The 16,140-nt window shown below is 51.5% G+C and overlaps 1 protein-coding gene across 5 annotated transcripts in view; it reads left to right on the top strand.

Moving 5' to 3' along the window:
* The first annotated feature begins 4,364 nt into the window (after positions 1–4,364).
* The window catches only part of TBC1D9B (TBC1 domain family member 9B), a 42,027-nt gene continuing 30,251 nt past the window's right edge, over positions 4,365–16,140 (top strand). For 4 of the 5 annotated variants that reach the window (XM_038551737.1, XM_038551738.1, XM_038551741.1 and 1 more), the window contains exons 1-3: positions 4,365–4,554; positions 8,224–8,334; positions 12,025–12,143. In XM_038551737.1, the coding sequence (XP_038407665.1) occupies positions 4,437–4,554; positions 8,224–8,334; positions 12,025–12,143 (348 nt within the window). In that variant the 5' untranslated portion in view covers positions 4,365–4,436. The remainder of the gene's footprint in view (positions 4,555–8,223; positions 8,335–12,024; positions 12,144–16,140) is intronic. The other variant, XM_038551740.1, reaches the window with a different exon arrangement.

Below are 16,140 nucleotides of genomic sequence, written 5' to 3' on the forward strand. Positions count from 1 at the left end.
TATTATAGTGATGGGTAGATATTGAGCAGAGATGTCTGTAAAAACAAAAGGTGGGGTTGGGGTAGGTAGACTCTAATACCGAGGCCATTTCTTTCCCTTCACTCAAGTAAGCTGTTCCTAAGCAGGTTAACTGCCTACGGACTGCCAGCATGCTGTGTGGACTAAGTCACCAGCTGTGGCCAGTGCCAGCATCCCAGCACCTATAATGGGTGCCCCACGTGAAATGACACATGCCATCCTGTGTCCTTCATCCCCCTGGCTTGCTGGCCTAGGTGGAAGAGGGGCCTCCTTGGCAGGTGCTTGGGGCCAGAATCGAAAGCTGAGTCTCAAAGTGAGAATAAGAAGCAAGGTTGCCTCCCAAGTGGCCATGGCTCTGTCTAAGAAACTTGACCAGTTTGATCACAGAAACAGGAAAAGACTCCAACCTAGGAAATGCTATTTGGGGTACAGGGAATGGCCTCACCTGCTAGAACAGTCCTGTTACTGCACAAGAAAAGGAGTTGGTCCAGACTGTAGGCTACATATGTCACAGTTGCTTTTTACCCTCAGTAGCTTTTATACTCATAGAAAATATTAAAGTTACCCCTTTCATATTTGGATCATTCACAGAGCTCCTCTTATCCTGAGTTCCTGATAACTATGCACAACATCTCAGAGGATGGCATACAAAACTATTTTTCTAACTAGCACAGGTAATCTGGGGTGGGGGAGGCTTGGGATATACTTAAATGTGGCAAATGACTTCCCTTCCACCTCGAGGAATGAAAGGGAGACTATGCACTTGAATTTTAATTCACCAATGGATAGCTTCTGCCAGAAAGAACACACATCAAATAGCCAAAAAGTAAAATCAATCATTTGCTTAATTTGGGGGCTCACAGTAGGGGGATTTACCTTGTCTAGAACATAGATACCTGCAAGTAGAATGTGAGCTGATTTCTTGGCAATCAGATCTTATAAGCCCTTTGAAATCTCCTGGGCAGCACAGTGCCTAGGTCTGTATGGTTAATGTAAGTATAAATAAGTAGTGAAATGGTATGGTATATACCTACATGCCGATAGTGTATACCTGTATGTGTGGGATTTGCTAATATAACCATTTCAATAAAAACCTATTTAAAAAGCTGCTTTGGCCACATGGTAATCTGTATCAGTGAGGACTCTCTTGGTTGCAAGTGACAGACACCACCACCAAAACTGGCTTGAGCAAAAGGCTCATGGTGGCTCACAAAAGCTAAAATGCCAGGGGTTATGCTCATGTCCCTTGTGGCATGGTTTGGCCCTCAAACACTGACACCAGTTCACATTTGCTAGCTGTGCTTCCTCTGGGGAAATGCCAGGCTTGGGCTCAGAGTGGTGGTAGCAGCCCCATCCGCATGAGAGCTGGTCTACTTCCCGAGAAGGTAGCACAGACCAGAATGGCATCTCTTTGAGCCTGACTAGCTTGGTTGGAGATCCATGGCCACCACTGAAACAGCCACTGTGGCCTCAAGGATGGCATGTGCCAATGGCCAAGGCCAGCGTGGGTTGCTCTTCTGCAGCCACAGAGTGCATATGGCTTCACCAGAAAGGCGGGAGTTGAGAGTTCTAAGATGTGATTCTCCTCAACAAAGTCATGATGCTGCACAGAAAGAAGCAGATGTTAGGACAAAGGCACCAAATGTCCAACATGTGTAGAAAAGAGTTGGTACCCAAAAAGGTATGGACATCAGTACCACCTCTGCCACTTACTAGTACGAATTCGGTAAGGAATTTCTTCTGTCTGGATTTCAGTTTTATTGTCTCCATCACAGGGGTCATAAAATACCTCATAGGGTTAACATGGGGAAACTAGATTTTAAATAATGTAAGAATTAGGCTTGATATCATTTAGCCAATAACAGTCTAATATTTAGAATATACAAATAATCTTACAATTCAAAAATAAAAAGACAACCCAGTTTTTAAAAGGGCAAAGGATATGAATAGGCATTTCTCCAATAAAGATACTCAAATGACCATCAAGTATAAATCATTAGGGAAATGCAGATCCAAACTACATGAGATACTACTTCATACCCACTAAGGTGGCTACAATAAAAAAGACAGACAATAACAAATGTTGAGGAGATATGGAGAAACTCTAACCCTCACACATCACTATGGGAATGTGAAATGGTGCAGCGGTTTTTAAGAACAGTTTGGTAGTTCCTCAAGAAGTTAAACATGGGGGCACCTGGGTGGCTCAGTTAAGCATCTGACTCTTGATCTCAGCTCATGTCTTGATCTCAGGGTTGTGAGTTCAAGCCCCACACTGGGCTAGGCATGAAGCTTACTTAAAAAAAAAAAAAAAAAAGGGCAGCTCCAGTGGCCCAGCGGTTGAGCCCCACCTTCAGCAAAAGGTGTGATCCTGGAGACCCTGGGGTCGAGTCCCACGCCGGTCTCCCTGCATGGAGCCTGCTTCTCCTTCTGCCTGTGTCTCTCTCTCTCTATGTCTGTCATGAATAAATAAATAAATAAAATCTTTTTAAAAATCAAAAATAAATAAATAAAAAGTTCCAGGACGCCTGGGTGCCTCAGTGGTTGAGCATCTGCCTTTTGCTCAGGGCATGATCCCAGAGCCCTGGGATTGTGTCCCGCATTGGGCTCCCCACAGAGAGCCTACTTCTCCCTCTGCCTGTGTCTCTGCCTCTCTCTGTGCCTCTCATGAGTAAATAAATAAAATATTTTTTAAAAATAAAGCATAGTTATCAAAAGGTGATCTCCACTTCAGCAGCATCAACATCACCTAGGAACCTGCTAGAGATGCAAACACTCTGAGGTGGAGCCCAGCAACCTGTGTTTTAACAAGCCTCACAGGTGATTCTTTTTTTTTTAAGATTTTATTTATTCATGAGAGACACAAAGAGAGAGAAAGGCAGAGACACAGGCAGAGGGAGAAGCAGGCTCCATGCAGGTAGCCCGATGTGGGATTCAATCCCAGGTCTTCAGGATCACACCCCAGGCCAAAGGCAGTGCTAAACCGCCGAGCCACGCCCGCTGCCCCTTGCAGGTGATTCTGATGCATGCTCAAGCTTGAGAACCACTGGCAGGAGGAAACAAAATAACTTTTTGTGGCCTCTCAGGGTGTTAACAATTATTCCAAATTCCCGCGGTAGATTACTCCCCAGAGAGCACAGTATCAGTTTAAGCTTCCAAGGTCTTCAAGAATGATGGCCTCTGCATTTTGATTCAATCTCAGCGACATTTTAGAAGACTTTTGATCACCCTGGCTGCCAACCACGGAAGTGCCTACTTGACCTACATCCATCATATTGGATTCTTGAATGCCAGTGACAGAAACCCAATTGGCAACCGGCTTAGGCCTCCCAGGATGATCCCATAGTTCCCCCTTCCCTTTGCCTTCCAGTAGGATCCTGCTGCTGGCCTGAGCCACCAGCAGGATCCTGCAACCCAAGTGACACTGGACATTCTGGATTGCCCGAGATGGAGTTCACAGCACTCCCTTTCACTCAAAAACAGTGCTTGAACTGTAAGAGGTCGTCCCCTACAGGCCAGCACTGGGAGAGCAGGGATGCACATCCCCTGCCCATCGCGCTGCTGCCCACGGCTAGGAGGAAAACCTCAATGTCCCAGGCCCAGCCCTGTCCGTGAACCCTAGACCTCCAGCCTTGTCTGTGAATCCTAGACCTGCAGCCGTGTCCGTGTACCCTAGACCTGCAGCCCTGTCCCTAAACCTTAGACCTCCAGCCCTGTCCCTGAACCCTACACCAGCAGCCCTGTCCCCATCTGTCAGGTGCGTAGACTGCACGGATTTCCGAGGATCCTGCCAGGGCTTTCTGACAACCTGTCCTCGGCTCCGGGCTCCCGGAGGTTCTCCTAGCCTCGGCCCGAGGGTCCGAATTCTGCGAATGACGACAGTCGTCTCTAACCCTTTCCAGCCGCCGTCCGCTCCGTCAACCCGCCCTGGGGCGCGCTGCACCCGCGGCCCAAAGTGTATTTGCCGGCGCTTTGTCTTCGCACCGATCCCTGCCAAAATCCTGTCCAGGTTTTCGCAAAACGCCAGGGGCCGACTCTCCGCACCACCGGTTCCTCCAGCCTGGGCACTCGGGCTTCCCGGCCGGAGGCTCGCGTCCCCGGGGCTGGCCCGCGGCCCCTACCGGAGTCCGCCGCGCCGGGCCCGAGCAGAAGGCGGAGACCCGAGGCCGAGGGCGGGGCGGGCGCCGCCCGGGAGCTGCGCGCGCCCGGCGCTCCCGGAGCCCGCGTGTGCTGGTCCGCGCGCCCGCCAGGGGGCGCCCGCCCGCCCGCCCGGCCCGGCCCGCCCCGCCCCGCCCCGGCCCGCCCCGCCCCGCCCCGCCCGCTCCGCCCCGCCCGCTCGCTCCGGCGCGGCGGCGGCGGTGGCGGCGACGGTGGCGCTTCCGCCTGGCGGGCCTCGGCCCGGTGCGAGCGGCCCCACGATGTGGCTGGGCCCCGAGGAGGTGCTGGTGGCCAACGCGCTGTGGGTGACGGAGCGGGCCAACCCCTTCTTCGTGCTGCAGCGGCGCCGCGGCCACGGCAAGGGCGGCGGCCTCACGGGTGAGGGCGAGCGGCGGCCGGGCCTGGGGACGCGGCGGCCTGCGCGGGGCGGGGCGGGCGGGCGGGCGGCAGCTGCGGGCGCGGGGGCCGGCGGGGGCGGGGGCGGGGGCGGGCGCGGGCCTCAGGAGGCTGGTCCGACGGGCCGGCCTGGGGCGGCCTCTGCCCCGACGCGCTGCCGGGAGCCCCGGGGGCTTCGCCGGGCGTGCGCAGCCTCCCAGCCTGGGAGTCAGAGCTGAAAGTCGGCGACACCGCCTGGCCCCTGGCCTCTGCCTCAGTTTCTCCAGGTGCCTCCGAGGAGCCAAACGACACACGTTTTCTTTTGCGTCTTCCCCCCCCCCCCCCCGAACTACCCTTGTAGCCACTCCGACGCCCTGGCCTCGGCCCCCCCCCCCCCCCCGGTTCCTCCCCGCCCACCTTTCCTGCCTCCTGGCGCCCCGGAGCCGAGCCGCACACGGAGGCTGCACCTGATTACCTGTAAGGCTGTTCGGAGGAGCCAGCAGGGTGCCTCGTCGTCCGTCCGGGCAGCACCTCCTGGAGTTGTGTGGCATGTGGCATCCCCGACGAGCCGGCTGGGCCTACCCCCTGCAGGCGTCTTCCGAGGTCCCTCGTGCTCTAAGCCCGCGTGGTCACTGCCCGCCCAGCTCGGGCAGGCTCGGGGCTGGACCAGTGTCTGTGCTTCTCACAAGTTATCAACAGAAATTTCCTTGAAACATCCTGATTGTAAACATGTGCGGCGAAAACGGCCCTGCCAGATGCAGGCAGAAGTTTCCTCCGCGGCCACCCTCTCCTGCGCCACACCTCCTAGTGTGGAAGACGCTGTGCCTTTCCTAAGAAAATTGTGTTCCCTTCAGTGCCTGGGGTGCCGCCCACAGCCTCAGGAATCACAGGAGCCGGTCCTGGACCCTTGTCCTGGGCTAGCGGTTCACTGGAGGTCAGATAACAGCCCCTCCGGGTATCCTGAGCCATGGTGAGCCTCCGAAACTAGCTGCAAGCGCATGTAGGAAGGCAAGGCACGGTGCCCAGTACCTTCTGTTGCATACCGGTGTATCCAATTTGGCCGGTGCACTTCCACTCTTGTTCTGTGCTCTGTGCTTCTAAACATCAGCTCAGAGGGCGGGTGGGACCCTCTGTGCTCCACTCTGCCTTCCTTTGCACAGAAGGCCCTTTCCACCTCACCCATCTCCCTCCCTCCCAGAACCACTCCTTCAGCTCCCTGTTCCGTGGCCCCTGGCAGGGCCTTCCCTGTGCCATCGTAGACACCGTGGCCTCCTGAACCCTGCCTCCCCAAGGGAGGAACAGTTAGTGATGTGGTTTTGTTCAAGCTGGCTTTTAAAAACACCTGCCAGCCTGGATCCTTCATTGAAGAGTCTGAGTATGATGAGATGGTCTGCCCGTGAAAAAGCTTTCAGGTCTCGAAACATGGATATGCCAACAGAATAAGCATTAAAATAAGGTTTCCAAGACCAGAAGAGAAGCTTCATCAGGGACTATGAAGAAAAGTTTATTCCAAACACTGATAAAGCTTGAATATGCCACTTTTTTTTTTTAATATTCATGAGAGACACAGGAGAGAGAGAGAGAGAGAGAGAGAGAGAGGCACAGGCAGAGGGAGAAGCAGGCTCCATGCAGGGAGCCCAACACGGGACTGGATCCCAGGTCTCCAGGATCATGCCCCGGGCTGTAGGTGGCGCTAAACTGTGGAGCCACCCAGGCTGCCCTTGAATATGCCACTTTAACTGCAATTTAGAGCGACATTTTAGAACATTTTAATAAAACAAGAGATCACAGACTCATAACTTGGATGTATGTGACGAGTACTTTCTTTTGTAATCAGTAATTTTATTTGTTAAAGGATTGAGGAGGAGAGATGCCTGGATGGCTCAGTGGTTGAGTATCTGCCTTCAGCTCAGGTCATGATCCCCTGGTCCTGGGATTGAGTCCTGCATCAGGCTCCTTGCAGGAAGCCTGCTTCTCCCTCTGCCTACATCTCTGCCACTCTGTGTGTGTCTCTCATGAATAAATAAAATCTTTTTTAAAAGATTGAGGAGGGAAAAAATGATTAAAAATGGAATATGAGGGGCAGCCCCGGTGGCGCAGCGGTTTGGCACTGCCTGCGGCCTTGGTGTGTGATCCTGGAGACCTGGGATCAAGTCCCGCATCGAGCTCCCTGCATGGAGCCTGCTTCTCCCTCTGCCTGTGTCTCTGCCTCTCTCTCTCTCTGTGTCTTTGAATAAATAAATAAAATCTTTTAAAAAAAATGGAATATGAGGACAGCCCCAGTGGCACAGCGGTTTAGCGCTGCCTGCATCCCGGGGTTTGATCCTGGGGACCCTGGATCGAGTCCCACGTCAGGCTTCCTGCATGGAGCCTGCTTCTCCCTCTTCCTGTGCCTCTGCCTCTCTCTGTGTGTCTCTGTGAATAAATAAAATTCTTTTTAAAAATGGAATATGAAACAAAAGTGTTAAAGTCAAGTTAATCAGTAGAAATTATTCTGGCATCAGCAGGAAAGTGGTAACAAACTATTTCCAGATCACACCAAAAGCAGCAATTCATTAAAAAGGAAAACATAAATTCCAATTAGGAACAGTGAACAGATTTTTAGGTAGTTTGATAATTCAATTAATAAAGGGGAGAATCAAACAGCGGTAGAAGGTGGACATTTCCTCTGATTTGTCGGGGAAGTAGTGTCATTGACAAAGGCTGTATGTGATGACAAGTAAAATTTGGAATGCCCTAAAATGCTTCAGTTCAAGATGGAAAAAATTGGATCAGTGTTTTCCCAAATTGAACGGTTCTAAAAATTGCCATGTCGTCTTCAGTCATGATTTCTGTAGCCACAAGGAGCTTCTTTAAACTTCCCAGAGTAAGAATGTGTGATTACTTGGCAGAGGAAAGACTACATTATCTCCCTGTTGTTGATAATGGAAAGTAATATTACAAAAACCATCGTTGTCCTTTTTTTTTTTTTTTTAAGATTTTATTTATTTATGAGAGACATAGAGAGAGAGAGGCAGAGACACAGGCAGAGGGAGAAGCAGGCTCCATGCAGGAACCTTGATGTGGGACTCGATCCCGGGTCTCCAGGACCACGCCCCAGGCGAAGGTGGTGCTAAACCACTGAGCCACCCCGGGACCACCTCCCCCCCTTTTTTTAAGCCAGCAGAATACATGGCCAGAAATATCAGGGGAAAATATATCTTAAGAGATGTGTCTGGCAGTTAATAAAACATACTGTACTGTTATTCTGGATTTGTGATATTTGTAGTATTGTCTTTGTTTTTTAATTTGTGATGGTTGTACTTTTTCATTCTAAACACGTACTTGTCTTCAAATCTAATTTTGTATTTTTCCTAAAGAGGGCCTCCCAGAATTGTTTAAGCTTTTGTTTAAACAAAATCGTTTAAGAGAGCCCATAACACCTGCATCAGCCCCTGCCTGCAAGCATTTGTGAGTCTGGAGAATACACGGAAGCTTCTAGGAAGAAGTGGGAGGAGATTTTTTTGATAGGGATCAAATACAGCTGAAGACCTTTGAGGAAAAAGAAGTCATTTGGTAGATGAGGGGGATGCCAGATGTGTCTCCATCTGAGCTGTGCAGGGAAGGCATTGCTACCATTCTGGCTGCCTCTAGGGGTTAGCCCTCACCCTCGTCTCTCTGCCCTGCTCCCAGGTCTTCTTGTGGGTACCCTGGACGTGGTGTTGGACTCCAGTGCCCGCGTGGCCCCTTACCGAATCCTGCACCAGACCCAGGACTCGCAGGTCTACTGGACGGTGGCATGTGGTAGGTGCTGGCCGGTCCTGCCCTAGAGGAGCAGGGCCCCCAGGAGGGAGGGGACACAACCTGCATTCCCGGGCTGGATGTTTCCTATGGAGAACCTGGTGCTACCTTTTGTTCAGACCACACAACCCAGGGCTGCATCTAGCTTAGGATGACAGCCCAGATGTTCACGGGTGCTCAGTACTGCATTGGGATCATCTGTGGACGTGTGTGGAAATGCCCACGTGCAGAGCAATGAAAATTTTGAGATTCCCAGCCAAAGTGGGACAAGGTGTCCCCTTGCCTCCTTTTGTCAGCTGGCAAACTGTAAACAAGGGTCCTTTATGCGGTCTAAGTGCCATATTTTGGGCATTTTTGTCTCTTTTGTTGGTGACTTTGCTATCAAAAATGGCCCTACAAAGGAAAGAAAGAAAGAAAGAAAGAAAGAAAGAAAGAAAGAAAGAAAGAAAGAAAGAAAGAAAGAAAGAAAGAAAGAAAAGAAAGAAAATGGCCCTACGTATGGTTGCCGACATGCTGGCGGTGCTTCCAAGCACAAAAACGGTGATGTGTCTCATGGTGAGAGAATGTGTGTTTAAAGGAGCTTTGTTCAGGCCTTAGTTACTTGTGCTGCTGCTGGCCATGAGTATGATGTTTGGGAATTAATGTATAGGAAATACGGTGCTTTTAAACAGAAAGCTGCATAAAACAGTCATGTATTGATCGGTTGATGAATACGTTGTGACCACAGGTTTACAGGAGCTTAGCCCTCCCTGTAGCTCCCCTGGGATCAGTCTTGGCGAATTCCATGTTCCAGGACGCTTGATAGAACCTGATTGCTGCCAGTAATGGCAATGGGCTGTAGCTGTCCTCCCAGGAGGAGACATGCCCACCCCTCCCAAGAGTCTGGGAGGAGGTCCCTTTCAGTGGATACCAGCCTGGCTGAGGTCACTTCGATACATCAGTGGTCACAGCCAGCACTCAGCACTTCCTGCAGGCCAGGCAAACCTCCCAAGAACTCCAGAAGGTGGAACTTTGGGTTCTTTTGTTTTGGGGGGTCTTTTTCTATGTTGAATTTAAGGAAGCAGTGGCCCAGAGTGGGTTAGGGGGCCTGAGAAAGGTAATGAGAGCATTCACAACTGAGACCCTGGCTTGAGAAGTCCTCTTCCCCCCTGGTGCCTTGACAGAGGTGCCCCTGTGTGAATCCATAGACCAAGTCCTCAAAGTCCTGGTTTTCCCAACGCCGAGTGGGGCGTGGTAGGACCCCAGCCCTCCTGGTTCCAGAGCATGCAGGAGAGAGGGGGCTTCCATGGAGTAGAGCTCAGGGAGGTTGGTGTGTGCCTGGGCTACAGGGAGACACAGTACTCTGAAATGGGCCCTCGAGACTTTCCTCTGTTTCAGCGATGTTCTTTCTCAGGGAGCAGATGGGGAAGAGGCAGGCAGAAGCAGCGAGGGAGGAGGGTGGCCACACTTCTGGTAGCGTGGGAACCCCTTTGGTGGCAGCAGGGCCTGGTGCTGGGGAGGAGCCTGGGGGTGCTGGGGAGCCTTAGTCCTTAGCTTTGGGCCACATGTGCTGAGCTGCTTCAGCTTCTGCCAGACCTCCCAACACAGCCTGACCTCTGCTGGGCCCCATCCACCTCCCCTCAGCTCTATAAAACCAGACGAAGTCATGCCGAGACCTGCCCAGTGAATCCTGCCTCCTAAGCCTGCCACTGAAGGACTTTTGGGGTCCGCCCATCTCCATTCCTGTCCTCCTCTCAGCTCACACCTGGCCCTCGGCCAGACCAGACACTTGCAGGGCCTGAATTCCCAACCACACCTGTCCTGGACAGTGTTCATGGTGTCCCCCCATATCCACCTAACATCCTCCTCTGTCGAGAACCTGCTCGGGTGTCTGCTTCTATAGAAAACCAGATTCCCCAGACCCAGGCATCTACCTTTTCTTCTTGCTCCTCTAGACTTGCCATGTCTTTACCAGCAGTTTGCAATGAAGGTTCATTGGCTGTCCCACTAGGCCGGCAGCTCCCAAAGAGGGTGAGGATAGGGTCTGCAGCCAGGCAGCCTGGGTTAGGATCATGGTTTGGTTACTTCCCAGCTGTGTGACACTGGGCGACTTACTTAACCTCTCTGTGCCTCAGCTTCCTCCTATGAAATGAAAAGAATGGTACTGTCTCCAAGGTTCTCTGAGAAGTAAATAAGATACTCCACGAAAAGGTCTGAAAACAGAAATAGCACTTGGTGCCATATTTTGGGCATTTTAGCTGTTACAGCAATTAGCTGTTACATTTTTTATTCCCTGAACCTAATATAAAGGTGGCATAGTTTGTGTTTACTTAGTGCTAAATGTAGACTGACATCTAGCTAATCATTCTTTTAAATGCATGTATGTAAATATTGACAATCACAGTGCACACAGACCCACACAGGCAGTGTGGACAAGATTTCTTCTGTTTGAGGTTGCCAGGAGTACTTGTCAGAGGGGATGACACCCTTGAGTTGCATTACTTGTAGGTTTAACTTCCAAATTCAAATGTGGGTTCTTGGCAAAAAAGAGAGAGAAATCCCTTCTCCTACTAGCTAAGTGGTGGCCTCTGTACACCAGGGAAAGGAGGCCACATGAGAAGCCCAAAGAAAAGTGGGGAAAGAAAGACTTGTGTCTTTGCCTGGGCTCCCCTATGCCCAGTGTGCAGACATTCTCATGGGTCACAGCCTCCCAAGAGGCTGGGCCTTGTGGATACTCGCAGTCCACCCCAGATCAGCTGGAAGCAGGCAGGGCCTTCCCCCTTCTTCTCTGTTCATTCGTTCAGAAAACAGCTCTTGAGAGCAGACCCCCTGCCAGGCACAAGAAAAACCCCAGAGAGGCAGGGGAAGCCAAGCCAGGCAGACGTCCCTCACCCCTTTGCTTCTCCTTCGGGGCCCGTTTCCCAGCTCTTTGAGGGGTGGGCAGAGAAAACAGCCACCCTGCACTTTGAGAATGGTGGTGCACTGACTGCCTTCTCAAAGTTTTTCTGCTGCCTCTGGACCCCCCTCCCCGCCCCCCTGAGAAGCATAGGGACCACTTACAGAGGAGGGGCAGACACCGGGGGTCCAGCCAAAAGCTGAAGGGGTCAGGCAGAGGTTCCCCCAGGAGGCAGGAGCAGGGCTGGGATGTGAGCAGAGATGGGGAACAGCGGCCTGCAGGCAAAGACCTGGGTGGGTGCGTCTGGCTGCACAGAGAGCCAGAGCCTCTGGCGGTCCCAGCAGGAGACCAGCCAGCCTGGGGCCTGGAGCTCTCCAGGATGCTCCAGCTGATGTCTGTGGACACCTGAATCCCCCGGAGGACTGCAGTCACTTATACCAAGTCTGACTGTGTCTGGTTTGTCTTCTCTTTATCCCGAAGGAAAACTGTTGTAACTCAGCAAACCCGCAGATCTCTAGACTATTTCTGGAAGGGCATGTGTGTAACTGGCATTAGGGAATGTGGAGGCTCTGTCTTCTGCATGACTCTCTGCGATTCTCCCTGAATTATTTTTCGTGCTCACTGGGACCATCCATGACTGTTGTTATAGATACATATATACATAAAGTTGGAGAAAGAAAAGAGGGAGCAGCCTAAAGACTCTAGTCCCTAGGGTATATACAGTACATCAGGTTACCTGTGTTAGCCTCTGAATTTATGTTTAAGGCCTGCTGACTGTACTGACTTTCCTCCTCTTTACTCCACCAAACCTCCCCCAGGTTCTTCCCGCAAAGAGATCACAAAGCACTGGGAATGGCTGGAGAATAACTTACTCCAGACGCTGTCCATCTTTGACAACGAGGAAGATATCACCACCTTTGTCAAGGGCAAGATACATGTAAGGTTCCCCTTCTGCTTCCAGTGCCCACTCCCCGCTCAGGGATGGCGGTGTTCCCCTGTGTCATCTAGTTTACTCTTCAGTGTGGTCTAGCCTCTTCTCCCTTAACAGAGGTCAAAAGCATGTATGTGCTCCCATCCTCCTGGTCTCAAGAGGGGCATCTTGGGCAGCCCTGGTGGCGCAGCGGTTTAGCACCGCCTGCAGCCAAGGGCGTGATCCTGGAGACCCTGGATCGAGTCCCACGTCTGGCTCTCTGCGTGGAGCCTGCTTCTCCCTCTGCCTGTGTCTCTGCCTCTCTCTCTCTCTCTCTCTCTCTCTCTCTCTCTCTCTCTCTGCATCTCTATGAATAAATAAATAAATAAATCTTTAAAAAAAAAAAAAAAGAGGGGCATCTTAACTCACTGCTGAGCGGGTCTCCGCTTCTGGCTACCCCTGGGGGAGATCTGACCAGCCTCAGCCAGGACTTCCTGCTCCCTGCAAAGAGCCTTAGAGCAACAAATACACAGGCACACCACTCTGCTGGCCCACTTCTCGGCTGACATACAGGAAAAGGCTAGAAGTGATAGACTAGTTGGAGGAATGTTTTATTTAAATACGTTTGCGGAAAAAAAATAAAAATAATAAAAATAAAAACGTTTGCGGGCAGCCCCGGTGGCGCAGTGGTTTAGCACCGCCTGCAGCCTGGGGTGTGATCCTGGAGACCCGGGATCGAGTCCCACATCAGGCTTCCTGCATGGGGCCTGCTTCTCCCTCTGCCTCTCTCTCTCTCTCTCTCTCTCTCTCTCTCTCTCTCTCTCTCTCTGTGTCTCTATGAATAAATTAACAAAATCTTTAAAAAAAAAAAAAAGTTTGCACCCTCTGACGAAATACTTCCTTCCCCTGGCATTCATTGTACAGTGTAGGCACATGTGCCGAGCAACATGTAGGCCTCAGGATGTTCCCTGCAGTGCTGTCAGCAAAAAGGCTGAAGAGAGCACCTTCAGTCTGAGAGCAGGAGGAGAAGCAGCCACGGTTTGATCCGCAGAGTGAGAGGGGTGCTACTTCCCAGCATGGCCTTTATCAACACTTCCTAAGTCCTCTGCCAAGGCCTTTACGTTCAGGGCACTTGTGAAGTCATACGCGGTGTATGTAATGGTGTGTTTTATAGCTCTGAAAACTGCAGCCATGTGTCAAAACTGACCTCATAGTGATGCTTCACCTTCTCCTCTTCGGGGGAATAATTCACACCGTAATGAGCATATACCTAGCACATACGCATGTGTGTCTTCTTTCTGTTTGCTGATTTTACCTTAAATTAGATTTATTGGATGGCTCTTTTTGGGTCAGAGTTTAGCGGTGCAGGATTGCTTTGGGCAGGCCCCTGTGACTTCATTATGCCAGAACTTTCTAGACCTAGGCAGACGGCACCAAGAGATCCTCAGCTCCTCTCTAGATGTTTTGACGGTCTGAGCAGGACCTGGATTGCCTTTCTAGCTCCACAAGAAAAGGCAAGGAGAGCAGAGGCAAGTCTCTACTCTCCCAGTGTGCAAGCTGGGCAATGATAGTAATAATAATAATGAAGCAACATTATTGAATGCTTCCTACATGCCAGACCAAACAAACTAATAAAACAGAACAAAAATTTCTCCATTGATGCTTGGGTTAAAGAAGAAATGTGCATTAGAAAAATACTTAGAACTGAATGGTCATCAGAATGCCACTACATATCTGCATTTGGGGGCTGCAGCCAAAGCCATATGCAGAAGGAAATTTGAAGCCTCAAATCTGATGATATGAGGAGAAAAAGAAAGGGTGGAAATTAATGAGCTAAGCGTCTAATTCAGCAAGTTAGCATGTCTAACCCCAGAAATCAGGAAATCAAATGGAAATGATAAAAAGAGGAAGTTAACCCCAGAGAAAACAAGAGGACAATGCAGAAAGGCAACAGGGCCAGGAAACAATTTAAGATATAAACAAACCTGTGGCAAAGTGGCTCTAGGACCGAAGTGGGAAGCCTCACATAAGCAGGGTTGGGAAAGAACTATGGGAAGCACCTATAAAAAAGCAGAGTTGAAGGAAGAAGGAAGGAAGGAAGGCAGGCAAGCCATAAACAGCTTTGAACCAATAAGAGTTTAGACAATCATCAAAATAGGATGTCTTTACTTCCATCACCACTGCAACAAGTTTCCATAAACTTAGTGGCCTTGCACAGGTTCATTACCTGGGAGTTCTGGAAGTCCCCAGCCCACAGTGGGTCTCACGGGCTGAACACCTTGGTGTGGGCAGGCTGTGCTCCTTCTGGAGGCTTGGCAGGGAGGACCTGTTTCCTCTCCGTTTCCAGCTTTTAGGGGCCACTGGTCTTCCTCACTCCTGGGCCCCTTCCTTCATCCTTCATCTTTAGTGCTAGCAGCATGGTATCTTCACATCACGCCATCAGTCTCCCCATTCCTGTCCTCTCATTCCCTTTGTGGTTCTGACCCTCTTGTCTCCTCTTTACAAGGACCCTTGTGATTATATATTGGGCTCAGCCGAATAATCCGGGACCCTCTTCCCAGGTCAGAATCCGTACTCTATCCCATCTGCAGAGTGCCTTTTGTCATGTGAGGTAACCTATTCCCAGGTTCTGGGGTTTGGGATTTGGACATCTTTGGGGGTGGGAGGCTTTTATTTGGCCTACCACAAAATATAACTCAAACCGGAACTCAGGAAGAGATAAGAAACCTGAATATGCCTCAAACTATTAAATGGGATTTGTCATTTAAAATCTGCCCGGTAATTTTTATGGTCCTGTTCTGTGGGCCAACAAACCAAATCTCAACCCTGTGAGCCAGGCCAGCCCCTTCCCATTGCTAGGGACCATTCCTCCTGCAGCACTGTCATAAAGGGCAGGGCATTGGGAAGGGGGACCCCAAGAGAATGCAGAGGGAGATGCCGAGCAGATGTCAGCCCCTCTACTCCCGGCTTGGGACTCCCCAGGGTTCAGCTGCAGGGAGCAGGGAAAGGAGGCTTCTGGCTGAGACCCAGGAAGGGGACTGGTAGGGCACGGCATGGGTGATGGCCTCCCAGTGGGTGGAGCTGAGGGCAGCAGAAGACACAGATGTGGCCTTAGTATTGAGGCAGGCACTCTGCCAGAGCCTTTTTCCCAGATGGGAGAGCTGCTTCCTACAGGAACATTTGGGAGACACAAGGGGCAGCTTGAGAGAAAGATGTTGAAGTCTCAGCTACAGCATCAGAGCACACCCTACCTCTGGTCCTTATCCAGGCTCCTGGCTGTCCTCCCTGCCCCTGGATGGAGCTCCCCTCAATGGGAGCAGTAGACCAGGCCCCAAATGCTAGTCTTGAAGTACCTTAGTTTATTGAATCATCCTCCTGGATAAATGCATGTTTAGAGCCAAGGGTGCTAAGAACCTCTTTTACCCGAAGAGCTGGGGCAGCTCTGTGGCCCAGGATGATGTCTCTGGGCATCCTGAGCCTAGTGAAGACGCTGGAGAACACAGCATGGACATGACCTAGGCTGAGAGGGGCTGCAGCTGGTGTGAGAGCCTTGAGCTAGGAGGGGCTACAACTGGTGGGTGCACCTGAGCTGGGAGGGGCCTGCAGCTGGGAGGGGCTGTAGCTGGTGGGTGCACCCTGAGCTAGGAGGGACTGCAGCTGGTGGGAGCGCTCTGAGCTGGGAAGGGCCTGCAACTGGGAAGGGCTGCAGCTGGGAGGGGCTGCATCTGGTGGGAGGGCCCTAAGCTGGGGGCGGGGGGGGGGGGGGGGGGCCTGAGCTGGGAAGGGCTGCAGCTGGGAGGGGCTGCAGCTGATGGGAGGGCCCTGAACTGGGAAGGGCTACAGCTGGGAGGGGCTACAGTTGGTGGGGGCTGAGCTGGGAAGGGCTGCAGCTGGGAGGGGCCGCAGCTGGTGGGAGGGTAGGCTCAAGAAGCTGGAGCCCCCTGGTATATTGACGTGAGGGGGATTCAAATTTAAACGTCTTTGTCATGAGAAAAGCACTGCACAAAACATTGCCACAGCTGGA

Source organism: Canis lupus, chromosome 11 (assembly GCF_011100685.1).
Source record: "Canis lupus familiaris isolate Mischka breed German Shepherd chromosome 11, alternate assembly UU_Cfam_GSD_1.0, whole genome shotgun sequence".
Lineage (NCBI taxonomy): Eukaryota > Metazoa > Chordata > Mammalia > Carnivora > Canidae > Canis > Canis lupus.